Genomic DNA, 21,323 nt, shown 5'->3' on the forward strand with positions numbered 1-21,323 from the left:
CCCAGGACAGGAGCCCTGCATCGCAGGGCCACTCACACACACCCACTCCCACTCAGATGGGCCGATGTGGACACGACTACTCATCTGATAAGCACATCTGTGGGATGTGGGAGGGAATCCCAGTCGCTGGAGAACACCCACCTAGACGTGGGGAGAACGACCAAGGCCCCCAGAGACAGTGCCCCCAGCAGGGGGTCAATTTTGTTTTTCATCAATGAACATTATGACAAAATGACATTGAATAAAACAACGTTCTTAGAGGACCACTATAGTTATTTTCAGGATCATCCCCCATTTTGCCTGTGAGGAAACTGAGGAACAGGAAGGCAAAGTGACTTGCCTAAGGTCCCTCAGCTGGTTCATGGCAGAGCTGGGCTTTGAATGGAGCATACCATTGGTATGCCCCTGTGCATACCCCTATTCTCCATCTGGTCAAAGCAGAAGCTGGGAACCCCTGTGAGTCACAGACAGCGAACTCTCTTTTCCCTCCCTCTAGGCAGCATGACAGGGTAGGGAGCTCCTCATTCACAGGGGGGTAAGAGTGCTTGCTGGGGATGGGAGGGGTTGCCTGGGGTGAGGACCCTGAGGAGGGCTTGCAGAAGGCAGGCAGAGTCTGGTTACTTTGTTATCAGTTCCCATCCCCCTGCCACTGCCCCCCCCCACCACTGAGGAAATAATATTTGTGTAACAGGTAGGGAATTGCTCTTCTTATGTGGGAATTTCTTATATTTCATTATTTTATTTCTTTCTTGGCCCTTAGGTGCAGAAAAGTATTAATCATACTCTTCAGATATAACAGAATCACAACAGGCCCATGAGGGACCCTCTAGGTTTTTACACGCTGCCTCCCCCTTGCCCAATTCCCACTCCTACCCTTTCCCCTCACAGGCACCCACTTTAATGCACTTGATCTATAGCTGCAAAGGTGTATTTTTATAATTTGCAATTTTGTGCATGTATGTGTTTCCAATATACATAAATGGGATTGTGTTATAAATCTTGTTCTATTTCTTTCTTTAAAAAAATCTTAGCAGTACATTTCTGAGATGATGTATAGCCGTGTGCACCAAACTCTGCTCCCAACTGCTGCACTGTATTCCACGGTGTGTCCAGAGCACTTTACTGATCTGTTCTTACCTAGTCCCCCAGTGAGACACACTTCGGTTGCCTTCAGCTCCCCATTAGGATAAGGCTTCCCACCTCGTGTTCTGATATTGTTCTGCTTCTCCTTCGAGTTCTTTCTCCTGTCTGCATGCACAACATGTGCCAGGATTAATTCCTCAAAGGCAATTCACATCCAATGCAGGTAGGGAGCTGGGAAACATACTCTGCACCCCTTTTCCTCAGTGGGTCAGTTCTGAGGTGTGTTCTCCATGATTCCTCAAGTCCTTGGAGAGTCCCTGTGTGAATGACTCGATCTAGTTGCTCACAGCAGTAACTTTTGGAGGCAGGGACCACTAAGCCACTAAGTTACGCATGAGCTGCTAAGTCACACACACATGAGCCACTAAGGCAGTAACCTTAGTGGCTCGTGTGGAACTCTAGGTGCTGCATGACCTTTGAACCTAAGTCAGATTAGGGTGAGAAAGCCGAGGTGCCTGGGTTCAAAACTTAAGGAGGCCTTTACTTTCAGGTTCAGGCAAGTGCCCTAGTTACCTCACCTACCTCCCTCTAGTCCAGACTCTGCACTATTTTTCGGCTTTTTGCTCTTCCAATCCCAATTTCCCCACTCACTTCGGCTTTCTGGGGTCACCTCCCAAATAAACCACTTGTACCCTTGACTCAGGGCTTGCTTTTGGAGGCCCCAAATTAATATATATTCCCTAAGGACATATACCCTAAGATATACATATACATTCAGAATCTATGCATCCAGAATATATATACTCAGGAATAGGATTTCTGGGCCCCAGGGCAGTGCTGTTCAACAGAACTCCCTGCGATGATGGACCATGCACTCTACACCTGCACTGTCCAATACAGTAGCCACCAACCACGTGCGGTTGTTGAGTGCTTAAAATCTGGTAGTGCAATGGAGGACCTGAATGTTCCGTTTCTTTCAGTTTTCCTTCAGTGAACAGCTGTGTGTGGCTGGTGGCTACCGGAAAGGACAGTGTAGCTCTGAGTACTCATCTATTGCTCTCCCATGTGGTGGCACCTGCTTCCCTCTCTCCGGAAGTGCTGGACAGTTCCTCTATCTCCTCCCAACAGCGTAGCCTCCTCAACACAAGGATCTCATTTAGGTGATGTGGTCTGGAACCTTGGCAGTGAGCCTGGTGCAAAATACATGAGACTTTTGAGATTAAGGGAGAAGATGAGTGAATTCTCCATGTGAAAGAAATGCAAATACTGTGTGGCCAGAGGGTACACTGTAATTTAAAAATAAGTTTTCAAGTCTGACACTTTCCCCACTGAGAAGGGGGTCTGTCCCCTTCCCTTGAATCTGGGCTGGCCTTAGTGGCTCATGTGTAACTCTAGGTGCCTGACCTCTGAACCTGAGTCAGTAAAGGTTGAGGCAGCTTCTGCTTGGTTCTCTTGAGACTCTCAGTCTGGGGAAGGCCAGCTGCCATGATTTCCCTAGATGACCGTGCTCCCACCCCCACTTGGCCATTTCAGACACACAGCCCAGCTCACAGGTTCTCAAAACCATGGTCGGGGTCTAACCCCTCTAGTGTCCATGCACCAAGGATCCTACATGGCCATTTTTACCCTACTGCTCCCAAGCCTCTGAACCCAGGAACAAAAGAATTCCCTATGGATACATATTTAATCTCCCCTTTTAGATGGCAAATATATGTATGGCAGTTTGACACATAGGAGCAGAATAGGAACTATAGGCAAGGTATGGTGTGTTACCAGAGCACAGAGCCCTAGGTACTTAGCAACGGGCAAAGCTGGGATCATCCCTAGGACTCACTCCCAGGGATGATCTTCCCTCCTCTAGCATATTGTCGGTCGTGCATCCAAACCCCCTGGCTTTTCATATTGCTGGTCATGTGTTCTGGACCCTCCCCTGACATTTCCTCTCTTGGAATATTGTTAGTTATGTGGTAGACCCCACTAGAGGAAGAACAAGGGGGCCAGAGAATAGCCTGAAATGACTCCCATACAAACCCCTGCATGACCACTGCCTTAAGCTAAAGCCCTGGAGGTAACATCTAGGCTTATGTTGTGTTTCAGCTTCAGGCCAAGAAAAGCAGCCAGGCTGGGTACCCCATGGCTGACATCTGGAACAGCTTCGATGACTAATGACACCATGCCTTGGTGCCAACCAGTTGGTCGAGACCACAGACTTGAAAGGACACACCTGGAAAGCTGATGAATGTTCTATGGAGGTTTGCTCCTGAGACCTCCACATAAAACCCTCAAGAGGAAGGACCCAGGGCACACTCTTTCTGTCTCTAGAGCATGCCTGCCCCGTTCCCCTCCTTTCTCCACAGCGGTGTTCTCGCTGCCTTTTTTTAAGCCTAAGGTCCAAGGGACCTTTTTTGTCTCTGTAACTTGTTTCCTAAGCCCACACAGCCTGGCTGGCTCACTTCTTCCACAAGTCGCTCCTTCTACCTCTGTGATTTTGTAAGTAAACCTTTGCTTGTATTTGAGTCTTGCCTCTGATTCCTTTCTTAGCCAGAATTTAAATTCTGAGATTGCTGAACTGAGGATGCTCTAACCGCCAGAGATGTTCTGGTGCCACTGCAGCTAACAACACCGTCCATGGAGAATGAATGGGCAGGTGAATGGTGGATGGGTGGATGAATAACCAAACTTTTCAAAAGGTATTAGCAATAAGTTATTTGCAAATGGAGAAAACTGAAGTTTAGGAAATGGCAAGTATGCCACTTAAAGTCAATGGGTAGACAAATGCTCCATCAAATTTAGCTCTGACTTTGAAGCCAGACCTCCACCACTTCACACTACCTCAGAACGGTTACTTGCACTACCAGCTGTTGAACCATTACAGAAATGAAAATGAGTGAACAGCAGGAGAAGCAGAGGAACAGCACAAACACACAGGTCCTACAACTGTAAGGACACAAAAGTAACAGGTTCTCAAATAACCACAAAGCTGTCACGAATGCCGTGACGATCTTTCGGGTAATGACAGACCACAGATATGACAGTGGTCCCATCAGATTATAACGGAGATGGACAATTTCTATTGCCTAGTGACACTGTAGCTGTTGTGACCTCCCAGCTCAGGACCTTGCCCACGTGATTGCGGTGATACTGCTGTAAACACCCTAAGGTGCAGCCCGTCATATACAAGCACAGCACATACGGTGGTGTGCAGTACGTAATACTTCATAATAAAGACTATGTTGCTGTTTTATGTGTTTACTACACATTTCATCATTAGGTTAGAGTGCACCCTTTCTATTTACATAAAGAGTTTGCTGTAAGACAGTGTGTGTGTTGGGCTGGCAGCAGCCTCTTCCACCTTGTGTTTACTGCGTCTCTGCACTATTTTCTCCAGGGCTTGATGCAATGTTGTGCCGTTTCATACGTGTACGAAGCCTAAATGCACAGAGTTTATAGAGTCCATAGTAGTGACGGAGTGTCCGAGGCCTCACACTCACTCAGTACTCACACTCTGACTCTCCCAGAGCAGCTCCCTGTCCCCTGTCCCACACACGCGAGTGTCGCGTGCAGAAGTGACACTTTGACCCCTTACATCACATTTCCATGGCGTCTTCTCTGTGTTTAGATGCACATGCTTATCATTGTGTTATAACTGCCTACAGCATTTAGTACAGTTACGCCTGCTGTACAGGTTTGTGGTCTGGGGGCAATAGGCTGTACCCACAGCCAAGGTGTGCAGTGGCGGCACCAACGAGGCAGAGTGAGTGCACTGTATGACTTTCGCACGTTGACAGATGAGGGGTAAGGGCACGTTCCTCAGGACCACTTCTGGTGGTGACGTGGCGCAGGGGTATCAGTGGGAACTTTGACATCGGTGCTCTCCAAATCCCTCAGAAATGACACCTGCTCAGGTGGGGAGATCCAAGAGTTAGAGACTCACAGAATGTCAAAGGAGGCGTTCAGGGGAAATAAGACTGGTCAGTGGCCCACGGAGTTAGCACCAAAGTGGTTACAGAGGTCAGGTCTCTCCCAAACCAGCCCTGGAGACTGAATCCCCACAAACACAAGCACACCCCACGCACAAACAGCATCTTTTCCTCATTATTTATCTGAACAGTTTTGACAAAAAGTACAAAAATAAACACTTTATTGGGTGTGAGTTTGAAAATTCACACAGATAAATACATAAATAGTGGATGAGTGGCAATAACTTAAGAAAGTGAGTGAGGCATAAATAAAAACTAAGGTGATGGGGAAGGTTGCAGGTGGGCCTCAGGGTTAGACACACAGGCCTCCACTGGCAACACATTGCAGGTCATGGGTGAGGAGACGGAAGAGGTTGAATGTGACAGAGGCTTCAAGGCAGCCAGTGGACTCCTGTGGGGAAGACGGGACATGTCAGTGACTATCCATGATCTGGGTCCCAGTTGTCCCCAGACATGGGTCACTGACTGGTCACTCACCTTCTTCGAAGCCTCCTGGAGGCGGTGCAGCCAGTGGTGGAGGTGGCCCCGGGGCCTGGGTCCTGCTGTGGCCTGAGCTGGGACCTGTGAGCAGAGGAGGGTGGTGTGTGAGGCAGGGCCTCACACAGAGGGGAACCTATGTAGGTGGGATGGTGGAGTCAGAGCCCACAGACATGGCCCAGGAGCCCAGAACACTCACACAGGCCTGAAGCTTGGTGTGAATGTAGTGCAGCATGTGAAGGGGCTGGTCCAGGATGTCCCCCAGGGTCGAGTTAGCTATGCTCCCCAGCACCTTCAGTGTCAGGGCCAGCTCAGCCTCCAAGGCCACAGGGCGCTCCCACACCTGAGGAGGGGAGACAGACAGGTGAAAGCTGCATGTAAGGGAAAAACAAGTGAGGAGGGCTGAGGAAGGAACAGTAAAGGTATAAGGTCAGGACAGGTGAGAGGACATAGCCAATGTGGGCTGATGAGAACAGGAGAGCAAAAAGACAGGAGACTGAGGAGGAGAATGTGAAGGGGCCACTTAAGGAGCCAGAGGAGCAGGGCCAGGTGAGAGCAGGGCTGGCTCTGACTCTCCCAGCTTACCTGCAGCTGTCTCAGGTCCCGGGTCCTGGGGAATGGGCGGGAGCTGCAGCTCCTATTCTTCGGCAGGAGCAACTCTTCCTGGAGAGCAAGGGCAGGGGTTAGGACACAGCTGGAGGGCTGAGGTTAGACCCCTGCAGTGGGATTGGTTGGAGACTAAAAACATAAGGAGGGGCCTTAACTTCCAAAAAGAGGGTGGAGGCATCTCCCCTGCAGAAGAACATGAGTCAGCCCAAATCAGCAACAGCAGAAGTCAGCCCACTGTGAGAAAGTGCAGGGTAGCCCAGAGAGGGGAGGGTATAAGTCTACCATGAGCCAAATGGAGCATGCTCACCAGCAGAGGGAGGGTGGAGGTTGGCCCATAGCAGGTGGGGCAGCAGGGAGACTCACCAAGGTGTCCTTGGCCCTCCTGAAGGCCTTCATGTCTTGTGGGGCCAGAAACTTGAACTGGGCCACGACGCAGCCCCTTGCACCCGGGAGGGCACTGAGGGGCGTGGGGACAGGAACTGCTGCCGTCCTCGTCAGCACTGTGGTCATCAGCATTAGCACCAGCGTGCAACCCACAGGCAAGTCTGTGTTAATGGAAGGAGAGACCAACGAGGGCATGGACAGTGTCAGAAGCTGAGGGTGGAGGTTGTAGGGAGGTATGGGGTCATGGGCAATGATGTGTGGGCTCACCCAGCTTCATCCTTTTCTCTGTGTCTGGACTCTGTCAGCAGAGGGGGTCCAAGTGTCCACTGAGAGGCTGTCAGCAGGGTCTCTCACTCAGCCTTGTTTTGCGTCCGTGACCTCAGTCTCCTTGTCTGGGTCTCAGTCTGCTGCTCTGTCTGCGTCTCTGAACTTCCCGCTCTGCTCCAGTGGAACCCCTGCCTGAGCTCCATGGCACAGCTTTTAGCCTGGACAGACTGGCAATTCCACCTGATGTAGGAAAAGTGAAACAGACCTGCCACTAGGGGAGGCCCCAGGCTGGGGAAGCCCATGCAGGCCAGGACCTTGAGCCAGGTGAGCAGCTGGAGGGAAAGAGAAACTCACACAGATTCGGGTTCACCTAAACAGATGTCTTCCTAAGATGAGTCTCACCGTAGCGGAAGCCTCGGCCCCACAAAAGGTGGTCACAGTACCCTGATGACCTGGGGACAAAGGGATCTGTCTTTGTGCACAATACCACATTCAGGGAGAGGAGGAGAAAGGCACCTATAAGGGAGCTGCCACCAAGACTCTTGAACTTCCAAGAGATAGGATACTGAGAGGAGGGGAGAAGACAAAGGGAGAAGGCTGCTGGTGGGTTGGAGGGAGTCAGAAAGGCAAAACAGCCCAGATTTCAGAGAGGAGACCAGCTCTTCCCTCCCTTCCGTATTTGGTACTGAGAGAGAAAGAATGGGGAGGAGAGAGGAGCCTCACTACATCTTAATTGTCCAGGCACCGAGGGACGCAGAAACAGGAGCCTTTCTAGGAAATTGCAGTATGGCCAAGGACTTCAGGGAACCAGCTCAGTTTGTGACAAACACCTTTATTAATTCATCATGTATTATTCAGCCCCCACCTGTGACAGGCATGGTTCCAAGTGCCAGGCATAGGGCATTAGAAAAAACCCTGGAAAACAAGACTTGGAGGAACTTTTTACTGGACAGGGGAAGGGGGAGTAGGGGAAAGGGCGGGCTTACGCTTGTTGTATGCATTACATCAAGGAACGGAAAATGAAAGAAGAACTAAAGCCCAGTGAGAGCAGGGTGTAGGAGGGGGTTGCACTGAATGAGGTGGCCTGAGAAATCACAGTTGAATGAAGACTTAAAGAAGTGAGGGCGGCAATTATGTGAAGATTGAGCGGGGAGCAGTCAGTGCAAAAGGAAAAGGAGATGCTCCATTTTGTCTGGTAATTTTTATGTCCCCCTTCACAAAGCCTTTGACACATATAGTATTAAACCCACAGTGACATCAAGAGCATACAGTACTTTTATTACATTTTAAATATGGAATGATATTGGCAGAATGGATCAGAAACTTAGTGCTGCGACCTATTCTAATAATAAAGCCTCTTGAAACAATGAATAAGTAAATATGTAGTAAACTGCAGGGACTTAGAGATGATAAGAGACCTGCCCAAGGTCACCCAGCAAGTAAGTAGTACATGCAGCTCTTAACCACGTTTCGTCTCACACTCTAGCTTCTGTGCAGCTAGAGCTGGACACAGGGACAATAATTTGTAGCACGGAGCTGCCAAGTACTTTTTGACACTTGAATCCCACACCAACCCCCTGTTTCCATTATTCAAAATCCCAGGGAGAGAGTGGACAGACCCTCAGTTGAGAGAATTGAGCTCTGATACACAAAAATGTTTCAAAGCCAAGGACAGGGTCCTGCCCTAGTCACCTTCCTATGCACTGGTCAGTTTCTGTCAATTGCAGTGGCCTTAACCCAGGGCCAGAGGCATTGCATCAACAGTGAATTGTGAAAATGGACAAAGGATGTCAAAATTCCTAAATTCATACTTTTTTCTTAGAAAGGAAGTTTCCAGAGGTGGCTGAAAGTATGAGATTCAAACCTGGCTGTGACCTTCACTAGCTGTGTGAACTTGGCGAAGAAACCTACAGTTAGCAAGCATGATCGCCAGCCCACTGACTTGGACACAATAAAAAAGTGTGATTGTTTGTATATTTTTATGTGTGTGTGGTTATTTAATAGAGATCATTAATGAAGACCATCCTATGGCTCAGCTGGAAGCTTTACAAACACTACTTCAGTGTACGTTACTCATTTGCAAGAAAAGGATAAGAATGCCGTTGTATGGATGAGGAGACTGAGACTCAGAGAGAAGTAATTTGCCCAGTAACACCATAAGTAAGAGGGTGACTCAATTGAAACTGAAGTCACCTGATTTCCGTGGTTCAGTATTTTTAACTGAAAAGTGACCCTCAAAACGATCACAGGGGATGAACCAATGTAAATGCAAAGATATTTAATAATGGCAATCAATTATCACCAGAAGACAGAATAACAAATCACATAGGGATTTCACAGATACAAAAGTCACGTGGGTAACAGAATCCAAAATGCTACAGTCAGCTAAGGACTTTGGGCCCTTCCACTGCCAAATCCCTGAGGGGATGAGGCCTCCCCAGTGGGGAGATCAGAGTCACAGATTCACAGAATCTCAAAGCAGACACTGAAGGTTGAGTTCAAGGTGTGGGACCTGCCATGGGAGATGGTGTTCTGGGCTTCTGTAACCAGAGAAGTAGAACATTGTCTGTGGTACGTGCAGGCAGCATACCGTGTGGACCCAGATGAGGCCCCTGGAAGATCTTAGGGGAATGCATCAGGTGGACATGTCTTTGCTTCCGGAGGGGGGGTGGGGGTGGGGGAGACACGTCATGGTCCTTGTATCTGCTCCTCCTCATGCACGCAGCCCAAATGATGGAGGTTGGCAGGCAGAGGCAGAGTCCCCTGAGCTTCTGTGCCCCAGGCTGGAGACTCCAGGAAAGGGCACCACAGCCACGATCGCAGCCATCCGCCTTCCCCGTGGAGGCTGCGCGGGGTCAGAGACAAGGCCCCGAGTGCGCCACCAGCCTCAGGTCCCACGTGAGCAGGCGAAGGAGGTTGAAGATGATACTGGCTTCGTGGCATTGAGGCGAGTCCTGGAACAAGGAAGGAGGCACAGCGAGGCTGAGGCAGGAATTTCCTCCAGAAAAACTCCTCCGTCCATTCCCAAACCCTCCTCTTCTCCGGACAGAGCCCCTCCTCACACAGGCCCGCCCCCGATGCCCACCCGCTTAACTGTCAGCTCCACTCACAGCTCTCCGTGTTTTGGAGCGCCTCTTGGGTGACCGGTGGGACTTCCTCGAGGAACCTGGCCTCACCACCTCCAGCTGGAGTGGGGGCAGGAGGTAAACAAAAGAGTCTAAGAACTGAGTCCCTCACCTACTTCACCTGCGAGCCTCCCAGCCCCAGACCGAATCGCAGATGTGGGGACGCCAAGAGGAAGGGAATCTGTCTGGACGGGTTTGGGGCTCAGCGAGACCGATCGCGGATCCGGTGGCCCAATGTGGGGCCAGAGAGCGCAGAGCAAGCTGGGGGAGGTTGGAGGGGCCGGGCGCGGGAACACTCACGCAGGCCACCACGTCCCTTCGCGCAGCCGCCAGCAACTCCAGGGTCGGGGTGACTCCAGGAAACAACTCTGGGCTGGGGAGGCTGCTCAACACGGCCTGGGCATCCGAGAGGTCCCGGGCCACGAGGCGGAGTCGCGCGCAGGTCTGCGAGGACACCACAGAGTTAGTGGCGGCCTTGCCCCTGGCTCCCCTCTCCTGCCCTCATCCCGGGGCCCGACCAAAACATAGGCCTCACCGAGGGCCGCGGGGGGTCCCTCCTTGGGCGGAAGGAGCAGTTGCGTGGCCTCCAGCTCAGTGTCTCTTCCTCCTGGGGTGGGGGATGGGGACAAGGGAGGGGTGAGGGCGGGCTTCTTCTCCAGGGCCCCTTAAGCGCTGGGATGTCGAGGATTCCTGGACGTGGACCCGGACTGGCCAATACAGTCCTGTGTATTGTGGCTGAATAATCACAAAGCGCTCATAGGATGTGAACTCCGACTGAAACGAACCCCTTGTGGAGCAGCGCTCCCCAACATGAGCCGAGTCTGCCTAGCTGGGGCGCCCTTTTGAGATTGGCATGAAGGTACTTTCTGTGCTTAGGATGCCCGCAGTCACCAAGCTCCGGTGGTCAGAATTCTGGACCCTGAGATCTCAGATGCACCTGCTGGTCGCTAGGATGCTAAGGTCTCTGGGGCCAGGTACTGGCATCCCTGATCCCAGCAGACCCAGCATCCCCGGGACTGGGGGTCTGGGCATCACTCACGTAGTGGTCCCTCAACACCTTGATCGCCACCAACGCCTTGGGGTCCAGCCAGCGGTAGTGCGACAGTAGGCAGCGCTGGGGTTCAGCCACACCTGGGTCCACCACCACACTCCCTGTTACCAAGACCCACAGCCCCACGGACACCGCGGCTGGGCCACTTGGCCTCATCTCTGCTCCTGTAGAATGTGAGGGACGTCAAGGAGGCTGAGTGGAAGGCCAGAGTCCAGCCCCTGCCTCTGGTTAGACTGGCAGAGGGACCGACCTCAGATCGCTGGCACTGAGAACCCGCAGGGGGAGAGATGCGGTGGGCCCTGAGACCCCTGCTACCCTGAGCCTCTGTCCCCTCACTCCTCACCTGCAATGTGCCCTCCGTGCCTCGTGTGGGAGCAGGGTCTGCCTTGTACTGTCCCCTGTGAGGCGTCCAGAGTGGTGTCCACCTTCACCAGCAGTGCCTGCTCTCTCCATGACGGCTTTTATGAACCCCAGCTGGGCTTCCCCAGTCAGGTTAAGTTTTCGGAACATCAGCGCTGGCCACTGGCCCAGTGGGATGCTGGCCCTGGCGGGAGGACTTTACTCTCCCGTCCCCAGGTGCCAACCATGGCTCTGCCCCAAGTCTCTAACCTTAGGCAACTGAGTGTTTCTGTTTTCTGAACGTGTTTGTCTTTTCTGCTTGTGTTGGTCTTTTTCTGCACTCTAGGAGTGAACTGAAAACACACCATTTCCTTCTCTTGGAAGGTACAGACTTGGCAGAGGTGCCCACACAAGAGTTTGCCTGAGGAGTTCATACTGGCGGTTTCCAGTGCTCTCTCTTTTATTACGTCTGTCTCTTTCTGTTTTCTCTCTCTGCATGAGTACTCCCCCCTTCACTTCTCTCTTGTCTTTTCTCATCTGGATCTTTGTGCTGGGGACACAAAGAGCATCCTTAGGCGCTCTGTTGTGTACGAGCATCAGTGAGTGCACTTACACAAACCTACATGGTACAGCCTGCTACACACCTAGGCTGTGTGGTACAGCCAGTCGCTCTTGGGCCACAAACCTATACAGCATGTTACTGTGTTGAATACTGCACCAACTGTGACACAATGGCTACAATGGTTTCGATGTTTTCTAAACATAGAAGGTACAGTAAAAACATGATAGAAAAAGATTTGTCAAATGCAACACCTGTATAGGACACTTACCATGAATGGAACTTGCAGGACTGGAAGCTGCTCTGGGTGAGTCAGAGAGTGCGAGCTGAGTGAGTGTGAGGCCTGGGACATCACTGTCCACCACCACAGGCGTTATAAACACTGCACGCTTAGGCTACACTAAACCTACTAGAAATATTTTTCTTTCTTCAATCAGAAAGTAATCTTAGCTTTCTGTAACCTTTCCTCTATAAACTTTAAATTTTTTTTAACTTTTCTACTCTTTAGTAATAACACTTAGCTTAAGACAAATATTGTACAGCTGTACAAAAATATTTTTTCTTTATATCCTTATTCTATAAACTTTTTCTATTTATTTTTTTTCCTTTTTAAACTCTTTTGCTAAAACGGAAGGCACAAACACACACATTACCCGAGGCCTACACAGAGTCAGGATCATCAGTATCGCTTCCTTCCGCCTGCACACCTCGTGCTTCTGGAAGGGCTTCAGGGACAGTGGTGCCCATGGAGCCCGCCTGTCCCGTGATAACAGTGTCTTCTTCTGGAGTAACCTCCTGAAGGACCTGCCTGAGGCTCCTCTTGAGGAGGTGTCAGTCTGGTCATAAATATGTCCCTGGGGCTTTGCTTGGCTTGTTTCTCTCCATCATAGATTTCCTTGTACGTACACAAGGCATCATGAACATTCCTCTGTACTAGGGAAAACCTTTTGCTGTGGGGGACCATGTTTTCAAACTTTTTAAGGAGCTTGTTGAGGTCTGCAAATCTTCTGCTAAATCTTTCACTGTGAATTTGGGGGGGGGGTCATCTTTTTTTTTTTTCTCTTACCATCTCCTTTTTTCTTGCCTCTTCTTCAGCCATGAGTTCCTGTTCCAGTTCCAACAGCTCCTAATTCATCAGCTCCCCAGGAACCACCCCAGTATCATCCTCACCCACGTGCAGGGTAAGGTTGTTTGCCATCTTAATCTCAGCCTTGAGGATTTTTGCAACCTCTTCATCCTTAGCAAGTCCTTGGAAGTCATGGATAAACCTCTTTTTTTTTTTTTCTTTTTTTTTTTTATTGTTATGCAATTACAGTTGTATGCCTTTTCTCCCCATCCCTCTACCCCACCCCAGGTGAACCCACCTCCCTCCCCCCTCTCCACCCTCCCCCTTGGTTTTGTCCATGTGTCCTTTATAGTAGTTCCTGTAATACCCTCTTCCCACTATCCCCGCCCCCACCCCCCACCCCCGCCCTGGCTATTGTTAGATTGTTCTTAACTTCAATGTCTCTGGTTATATTTTGTTTGCTTTTTTCTTCTATTGCTTATGTTCCAGTTAAAGGTGAGATCATATGGTACTTGTCCCTCACTTCCTGGCTTATTTCACTTAGCATAATGCTCTCCAGTTTCATCCATGCTGTTGGATAAACCTCTTGAGAGTCTTCTTTTACATGCCAGTCAAAGAGCCCGTGGTGACATCACCCCAAGTTCAAGCTAAGTTCTTGATACAGTTGTAGGTGTTGCATCAGTGTCTTCCTCAGTTGTAGCAATAGCCCGGGCAAAGGTCCTCCTCAGGCTGTAGACTTAAGAGTTGCTATAAACCTTGATCTGTTGGTTGGACCAAAGAGGTGGTGTTTGGAGAGGGAAACACTACTTGACATTGGGATGAAGATCACCAATAAAAGGAGGATGTCTGGGAGCATTATTAATAAGCAAAATCTTGAAAGGTGTGTTATTCTCCACACACATATTTCCCCATTTTGCCAGCATAGCAACTCAGCAGGGCATCTTAGGTGAGGAGCTGGGTCATCCACGACTTTTTTGCTCCTGTAGTACACTGGATGTGTGTGCTTATTGATATGCTTGAAGGTCCTGGGGTTCCCACTGTGCCAGATCACAGAGGGTTTCAATTTGTAGCCTGCAGTATTGCCCCCAAGTAAGACTGTTCTCTTGTCCTTAAAAAGCTTGAAACCTAGCATCACCTTGTTCTTCTTATTGGTGACGGTCCTTTCAGGCATCCATTTCCCGCATACAGGGGTTTCAACCATATGGAATATTTGCTCTGGTAAATAATTTTCCTCCACAATCAGCTTACCTAGACTTCCCAAAAATGCTTCAGCTGCCTTCACATCTGCAGACTCACCGCTCACGTTCACAGTATGTAATGCATAATGATTCTTGACTAGTTTAAATGACCTAGAGATGGCAGTAAATTCAAGATCATAGTCAAGTCTGGTCTTTTCTTTCAGCACCACAAACAAAATTTTTGCTTTTGTGTGATCCTCATGGTGCTGAGAGGGATACATACACCTCTGTGTCTGGTCTTCAATCCAGGTCATCAGCAGTTTCTCCATGTCTGATATAGGCCCTTCTCGAATTTCTATTAGTCTCATTGCTGTCAATGAAGCTGATCCTTTAACAGCTTCCATCACTTGGTTCTTGTTCCTCAAGATCATGGTGAAACTCAACCTGCCTAAGTGGCGAGGAGTAGCTATTAGTGATTTTCAACCTTCATAGTCCTTAATCACTTTTAATGTTATTTTCAGGTGTGTCACTCATTGTGGCCTCTTACAAACAGCATTAGCGATGGATTTTGTACACTTGGGGCCACAGTGAACAAAACAACATGAGATTAAATCAAGCTCAAGAGAAAATGATGCTATCAAGGGATGGTAAACGGGATGTATGAGGCTACTGCCGGCATACCATTCTATACTGTTTACAGCAGCAAACATTTCTTTTTTAAAGTATATGTTATTGATTATGCTATTACTTTTTCCCCAATTTTTCCCCCTTTGCCCTCTCCGCCCATTACTCCCTTCCCTCCAGCCATCCCCACCCCCTTAGTTCATGTCCATGGGTCTTGCATATAAGTTCTTTGGCTTCTCCATTTCCTGTACTATTATTAACATGCTCCTGACTATTTTGTATCTACCAATTGTGCTTCTTAATTCCTGCACCTTTTCCCCAATTCTCACCCTTCCCCCTCCCAGCTAATGATCCCCCAAATGATCTCCATATCTATGATTCTCTTCCTGTTCTGGTTGTTTGCTTAGTTTTTGGTTTTGGTTGGTTTTTCTTTTAGATTCAGTTGTTAGTTGTGAGTTTGTTGTCTTTTTACTGTTCATAGTTTTGATCTTCCTTTTCTTTGAAAAGTCCCTATAACATTTCTTGTAATAATGGCTTGGTGATGATGCACTCCTTTAGCTTTAACTTTCTGGGAAACACTTTATCTGCCCTTCCATTCTAAACGATAGCTTTGCTGCAGAGAGTAATCTAGGTTGTAGGTCTTCCCTTTTCATCACTTTGAATACTTCTTGCCAGCCCCTTCTGTCTGCAAAGGTTTTTGTTGTTGTTGTTGTTGTTGTTGTTGTTGTTTTGAGAAATCAGCTCACAGTCTTATGGGAACTTCTTTGTAGGTAACTCTCTGCTTTTTTCTTGCTGCTTTTAGGATTCTCTCTTTATCTTTAACCTTTGGCATTTTAATTGTGATGTGTCTTGGTGTGGTTTTCTTTGGGTCCAATTTGTTTGGGACTGTCTGTGTTTCCTGGACTTATATGTCTATTTCCTTTGCCAAATTAGGGAAGTTTTCTTTCATTGTTTTTTCAAATAAATTTTCAATTTCTTGCTCTTTCTCTTCTCCTTTTTGCACCCTTATGATTTGGATATTGACACGTCTGGAGATGTCCCAGGGTCTTCTTACACTATCTTTGGGTTTTGTTTGACTTCTTGTTTTTTCTTTCTGTTCTTGCTAAATGTTCATTTCTTCCTTTTGTCTCAAATTCTTGATTTGAATCCTGACTTCCTTCTCTTTACTGTTGGTTCTCTGTGGATTTTTCTTTATTTCACTTAGTGTAACCTTCGTTTCTTCCTTTGTGTTTCTGCCATACTTCATTATTTCTCTGATCATTCTGATCACCAGTGTTTTGAACTCTGCACTTGATAGGTTGGCTATCTCCATTTTGTTTAGTTCTTTTTCTAGTGTTTTGTTCTTTTCTTTCATTTGGGCCATATGTTTTAGTCTCCTCAATTTGGCAGCCTCCCTGTGTTTGTTTCTGTGTATTAAATAGAGCTGCTTTGACCCCCTGTCTTATCAGACCTGTTAAGTTGTATGGTGCGGAGCCTTATGTATTTGCCATGGTGGGGCAACCCACTTCAGTGCTTTGTGGCTCTGAGTTGGGGAAGGGCTCAGAGAGGGGACAAGACTGCTGCCTGGCTTCTGGAGGTTTGCCCAGCACTCACCCCATTTCCAGTCACTTAACCCATTTCCCATATGTGACTGGCACCCTTCCAGCTGTTGTCTGGTGGTGATTGCCAGAGTGGTGAGATCGCATACATTCTAAGTCCATGCAGGCACTTTAAATGGACTCTTCCTGAGAAATTGGCAGTTTCTTTTGCTGCCCCAAAGCCCACTGGTTTTTATAGCCAGAAGTTACGCAGCTTTATCTTCCCAGCACTGGAACCCTGGGCTATGTAGTCTGGCCTAGAGCTGGGATCGCTCACTCCCAAGGTATCCCTCCTGATTTTTATCCACCACATGAAAATGTGGGACAGCCCATTCTGCAGCCTCTGCCTCACCACACTGCATCTCCTCACCTCTCTATTCCAATTCCTCATCTCCACCCCTCCTACCAACCTGGATGAATGTGGCTTCTTTAAATCATTGGTTGTCATACTTTCATACAGTTCAATTTTCTGGCAATTCTGGGTATTATTTGTTTTGAGGTTAGTTGTAATTCTTCTTGTGGTTGTGTGAGGAGGCAAAGTGTGTCTCCTCCATCTTGACCAGAAGTCCTACAGCAAAAAATATTTCTTGCATGTAGAAAAAGCGCTCTCTAAAATAATGATTAAAAGTATAGTAAATACATAAACCAGTAACCTGGTTGTTTATTACCATCATCAAGTATTATGTACTACACGTAATTGTATGTCTGTACTTTCATACAACTGGCAGTGCAGGAGACTTGTTTCCAGCAACATCACCAAAAACATGTGACTAAAGTGTTTCACTATGACAGCTATGATGTTATTGGTGATAGAAACTTCCAAGCTCCATTATAATCCTAGAGGAACACCGTTGTGTGTGCAGTCTGTCATTTGTTGACTGAAATGTAGTTAAGCTGCTGACAACTATGTAAAAATTATTATAAATTTGTTATTGAAACTGGAATTACAGACGTTTTTCTCAATCACTGATAATAATAATTACAGCTAATATATACCGAGCACAGCCCATATGCTAGGACCCACTTGAAGCCCTTCTCTTGTGTTTGTTGTTTTACTCTCCTCATCAACACTGTGACATAGGTCCTCTCACTGGCTGATATTTTGCATATGAGGAAACTGAAGCACAGAGAGGCTATGAGTGCTGCCCACATACCTCAGAGATGTGCCTTCGGGCATTGATCCCAGGCTGTAGGTTATGATCAGTGAAGTTCTGCCTTCTCTTGTCTGCAGAGACTAACCTATCCACATACAGAATAGCTTAGGTGTGTTTTGGGCAAGTTTCTTCATGATTCCTACCTGAGACCACTTTTAATTAATAACAATTAAATTCATTAATAAATATTGATAATTACAGGCAAGTCGTGACTGCTTGGAAGATCTGTGTCTTCCTTAGCATCAATGTCCTTTTCTTTTTCAGGGTATAAATTCAAAGGCACAGAAGTTTTAAGAAGCGTTGAGATGATTAATACATAAGGGCCCTGAAAAATTAGAAACATGAGAAAAGATCCCCCAAGATGTCCATTCAGCATACTTTCCAAACTTCCCTGACCCCTCCCCCACCTTTCCCAGCATCCCCCATTTCAGATGGAGACCCAGATCTTTTGGGAAAGGTGACTCGAGCCCCCCCCCCATTCCAGGGATGGGGCGTGTGACCTGGCTGCAGCCACTCAGTTGCCCTCCTCAGACACAGTGACTGGGCTTAGGGTGGCCATATGAGCTCATCCAGTCTGTTCAGAATGAATCTCAGTCCTGGACACCTTGGAGAAAAGATGCTGCCTTCTCCCTTCTGGAGAAGAATGAAGTGTAAACCCAGGGAGCTGCTAGCACCCATCTTGGAATTATGACAGTAAACAGCCTATCCACTCTTGGAAGGGAAACCTGAAAGATCAAAACAAAACCAAGAAGTCTGCAATGTCCCACTGGAGTAAACATTATCTGAAGCCTCACCTTCATGCTGAATTCCCAGTTTTATAAGTCCACAAATTCCCCATTGTTCAGGTCAGCTTGAGTTGGGTCCTAGGATATGTGCCCAGAGTATCCAAACTGATATACATCGTGGGACTGAAATGAAACCCCATGTCTTTAAAGACCAAAGAACTAGCAGTAAAATGGGTACTGGCAGGAACTGGGCCAGGCTCTGGAACCAGGCACAGGAAAGTACTAGACATGAATTCTTGATAATCAGGGATTCAGCTCCGAGCAGCAAAATGCAGGTTATTAGCTTGAGTCATGTACAATAAAAATGACACTCAATACTGCTATGGTCTGAATGTTTGTCCCTCCAAACTGATATATGGAAATCCCAACCTACAAAGTTAATGGCATTAGTAGGAGGGGTCATTAGGAGGTGATAAACTCAGGACTTAGAACCCTCAAGAATGGGATTTGTTCTCCTTTAAAAGGCAGATCACAGAGCTCCCTAGCACCTTCCACCATGTGAGTACACAGTGAGGACTTTGCCTCCTGGGAGAGGGCCTTCACCACACCATGCAGACACCTTCATCTTGGACTTCCTGGCCTCCAGAACTGAGAAATAAATTTCTGTTGTCTACAAGCCACCCAGTCTGTGGTATTTTGTCATAGCAGCCCGACTGGACTGAGACAAATTTCCTCACAGAAAGGTTTCCTGTGGCCCCGCTGTTAGAGATGCCTATTTGATTACAAAAATGCTTCAAGAATTTAACAACAACAACAACAACAACAAAGTTCTGGAGAACTTTCTTGTGAGTGCAACTCAAAAATAATCTAGAAACTGGGTCACTCATACATTACTGGTAGAATGTCGAACAGGTACAGCCACCCCAAAACTCAGTTTGGCAGTTTCTTATAAAACTAAGCATGTAACTGCTGGTCAATCCAGCAATTCCACCCCTGGACATTTATTCCAGAGAAATCAAAACTTATGACTACCTGATAATCTGAGTGCAGTGTTCATAAGGCATTATTAGCAATAGTCCAAAATCTAGAAATGACCTTTAGAAAGTAAATACTTAACAAACTCTGGTGCTTCTATACCGTGAAACAAGAATGAACAGTGGATACACACAACAACCTGGGTGAATATGCAGGGAATTACACAGACTGAAAAAAACCATCCCTTAAGGTTAGGACGTACCACATGGTCCTATTTATGTAAATGTTTGAAGAGACAAAATTTCACAAGTGGAGAATAGATTAATGATTGCAAGATGCTAGGGACAAGGTGGGTGATGAAGGGGCAAAGATGGGTGTGGTTATAAATAGTACAACCCCAGGGGTTCTTGCACTGACAGAATTCTTCTGTCTTGACTGTGGTGGTGAACACATGAACCTACACAGGGCATAAAACTGTGCAGAACTAAATCCGCACACACTGAACACAAGTAAAGCTGGGGCTTTCTGGATAAGATTGGTGGATTGCTTGCATCTCAACATCTCCCTTGTGATATTGTACTATAATTTTTTATTTTTTAAATATATTTTATTGATTTTACTCTAACAGTTGTCCCAATTTTCCCCCTTTCACCATCCCTGCCCAGTATCCCCATTTCCTCCGGCAATTCCCTCCCTTAGTTCATGTCCATGGGTCACACATACAAGTTCTTTGGCTTCTCCATTTCCTATTGTGTTCTTAACATCCCCCTGTTTTGTTAACTGTAACTACTGGGGAAAACTGGGGAAACGGTGCACAGGAGTTCTCTGTATTATTTCTTATAAAGCATATGAAACTACTATTACCTTAATAAAGAATTCAATGAAAAACTTCAGAAATAAAATGGTGTCTGCAGAAAGCAAAAATGTTTAATGTGGGGAAAGGTGGGCAGAGTTAAGGCAACCAACCAGGGCTGGTGATGCACCCAGAGGCTAGCTTCATGGAGAGCAGGTACCATCCTGGGTGAGGTGAGTCAGACAGTGTGGCTGTAGATTGAGGAACACAGCCATTGTCAGACCTCAGCCCTGAAGAGAGGGAACCAGGGGATCTCAGAATAAATCCCCCAGCCTTGCTCTTCTTCCTCCCTTCAGTCCCCTGCCAGCACCTCCCATTGGCTGAACCCAACCACAAACCAGAGGGCTGGGGAGCCTCCAAGCTGCAGTATCCCAGGACCCAGTACAGGCCACAGATCAGTGTGGAGGGGTCAACAGAGGTCACCTGCACAGTGGCAGAGTGGTGGAGGGCAAGTCCAGTGTTCTACTCAGCCACTATCATCAGGTCTAGAGGTCAGACCAACATACTCTACTCTAAGAAAGCTCTCAAAAATTGTTTACCCTACCAGGAGTTAAGCAATCAAGGAGCTAATATTTTCCTCATATGCAATGGGTTTGTTATTCTAATCACTCAGGTAGAATTTCTTCTCCTTTGGAGAAATGAGAATATTACTGATAAAACGACATATTCCAATGATTATCCCTTCAGTTCCCATGCCCTCCCCACAGACACCTCACTATTAATCAATGTGGGACATATGTATGCATCCCTCTTTATACATCTTGATATACCTCACATAGCTCCCAAGGAAATATATAATACTTCTGTGTGATTGTGTTGATTAAACTTTTTATTTTGGCATAATTGTAGATTTGCATGCCATTGTAAGAAATGATACAGAGATTCTGTGTGCCTTTTACCCAGTTCCCCTCCGCCATGATGACGACTTGCAGAACTCTATACAACACAATATCACAGCCTGGATGTTGACACTGATACAGGCAAGATACAGAAAACTCCGTCGCCACTAAGGTCCCCCATGTTGCCCTTTCAGTAGTCACACCAACTCCGCTCCTAAATCCCTGGCAATCACTGATGTCATGTCCAGAATGCTGTGTAAATGGAATCATACAGCAGGTCGCCTTTGGGGATGAGCTTTTTTCACTCAGCATATTTTTTTTTAATTTTTTAAATAGATTTATTGATATGCTATTACAGTTGTCCCATTTCCCCCCCCCTCACTCCACTCCATCCTGCCCACCCCTCCCTCCCACATTCCCCCCCTATAGTTCATGTCCATGGGTCATACTTATAAGTT

General features: G+C 47.5%; 2 protein-coding genes across 2 annotated transcripts; both read right to left on the reverse strand.

Moving 5' to 3' along the window:
- Positions 1-5,355: 5,355 nt before the first annotated feature.
- LOC112320026 (interferon lambda-3-like) lies at positions 5,356-6,728 on the reverse strand. The gene is made up of 5 exons (XM_024577417.2): positions 6,513-6,728; positions 6,126-6,203; positions 5,740-5,883; positions 5,541-5,624; positions 5,356-5,454 (listed from the first exon to the last, which is right to left on the reverse strand). The coding sequence occupies exons 1-5, from the start codon at positions 6,726-6,728 to the stop codon at positions 5,356-5,358; spliced, it is 621 nt and encodes a 206-aa protein (XP_024433185.2).
- Positions 6,729-9,655: 2,927 nt separating this feature from the next.
- On the reverse strand, positions 9,656-11,132 carry LOC112298528 (interferon lambda-4-like). The gene is made up of 5 exons (XM_053914580.1): positions 10,965-11,132; positions 10,461-10,532; positions 10,226-10,369; positions 9,911-9,985; positions 9,656-9,754 (listed from the first exon to the last, which is right to left on the reverse strand). Exons 1-5 carry the CDS (start codon positions 11,130-11,132, stop codon positions 9,656-9,658), a joined length of 558 nt encoding a protein of 185 aa, XP_053770555.1.
- Positions 11,133-21,323: the final 10,191 nt, after the last annotated feature.

Source organism: Desmodus rotundus, chromosome 12, assembly GCF_022682495.2.
Source record: "Desmodus rotundus isolate HL8 chromosome 12, HLdesRot8A.1, whole genome shotgun sequence".
Classification (NCBI taxonomy): Eukaryota; Metazoa; Chordata; class Mammalia; order Chiroptera; family Phyllostomidae; genus Desmodus; species Desmodus rotundus.

Excerpts from the sequence above, each read along its gene's own strand:
- LOC112320026 (XM_024577417.2), bottom strand. The coding sequence starts at position 6,728 with ATGCCCTCGTTGGTCTCTCCTTCCATTAACACAGACTTGCCTGTGGGT. Across the intron at positions 5,884-6,125 it reads GGGACCTGAGACAGCTGCAG|GTGTGGGAGCGCCCTGTGGC; the intron begins GTAAGCTGGGAG and ends TCCCCTCCTCAG. Across the intron at positions 5,625-5,739 it reads ACACCAAGCTTCAGGCCTGT|GTCCCAGCTCAGGCCACAGC; the intron begins GTGAGTGTTCTG and ends CTCTGCTCACAG.
- LOC112298528 (XM_053914580.1), bottom strand. The coding sequence starts at position 11,132 with ATGAGGCCAAGTGGCCCAGCCGCGGTGTCCGTGGGGCTGTGGGTCTTG. Across the intron at positions 9,986-10,225 it reads GAAGGGACGTGGTGGCCTGC|CTGGAGGTGGTGAGGCCAGG; the intron begins GTGAGTGTTCCC and ends CCCCCACTCCAG. Across the intron at positions 9,755-9,910 it reads GCTCCAAAACACGGAGAGCT|GACTCGCCTCAATGCCACGA; the intron begins GTGAGTGGAGCT and ends TCCTTGTTCCAG.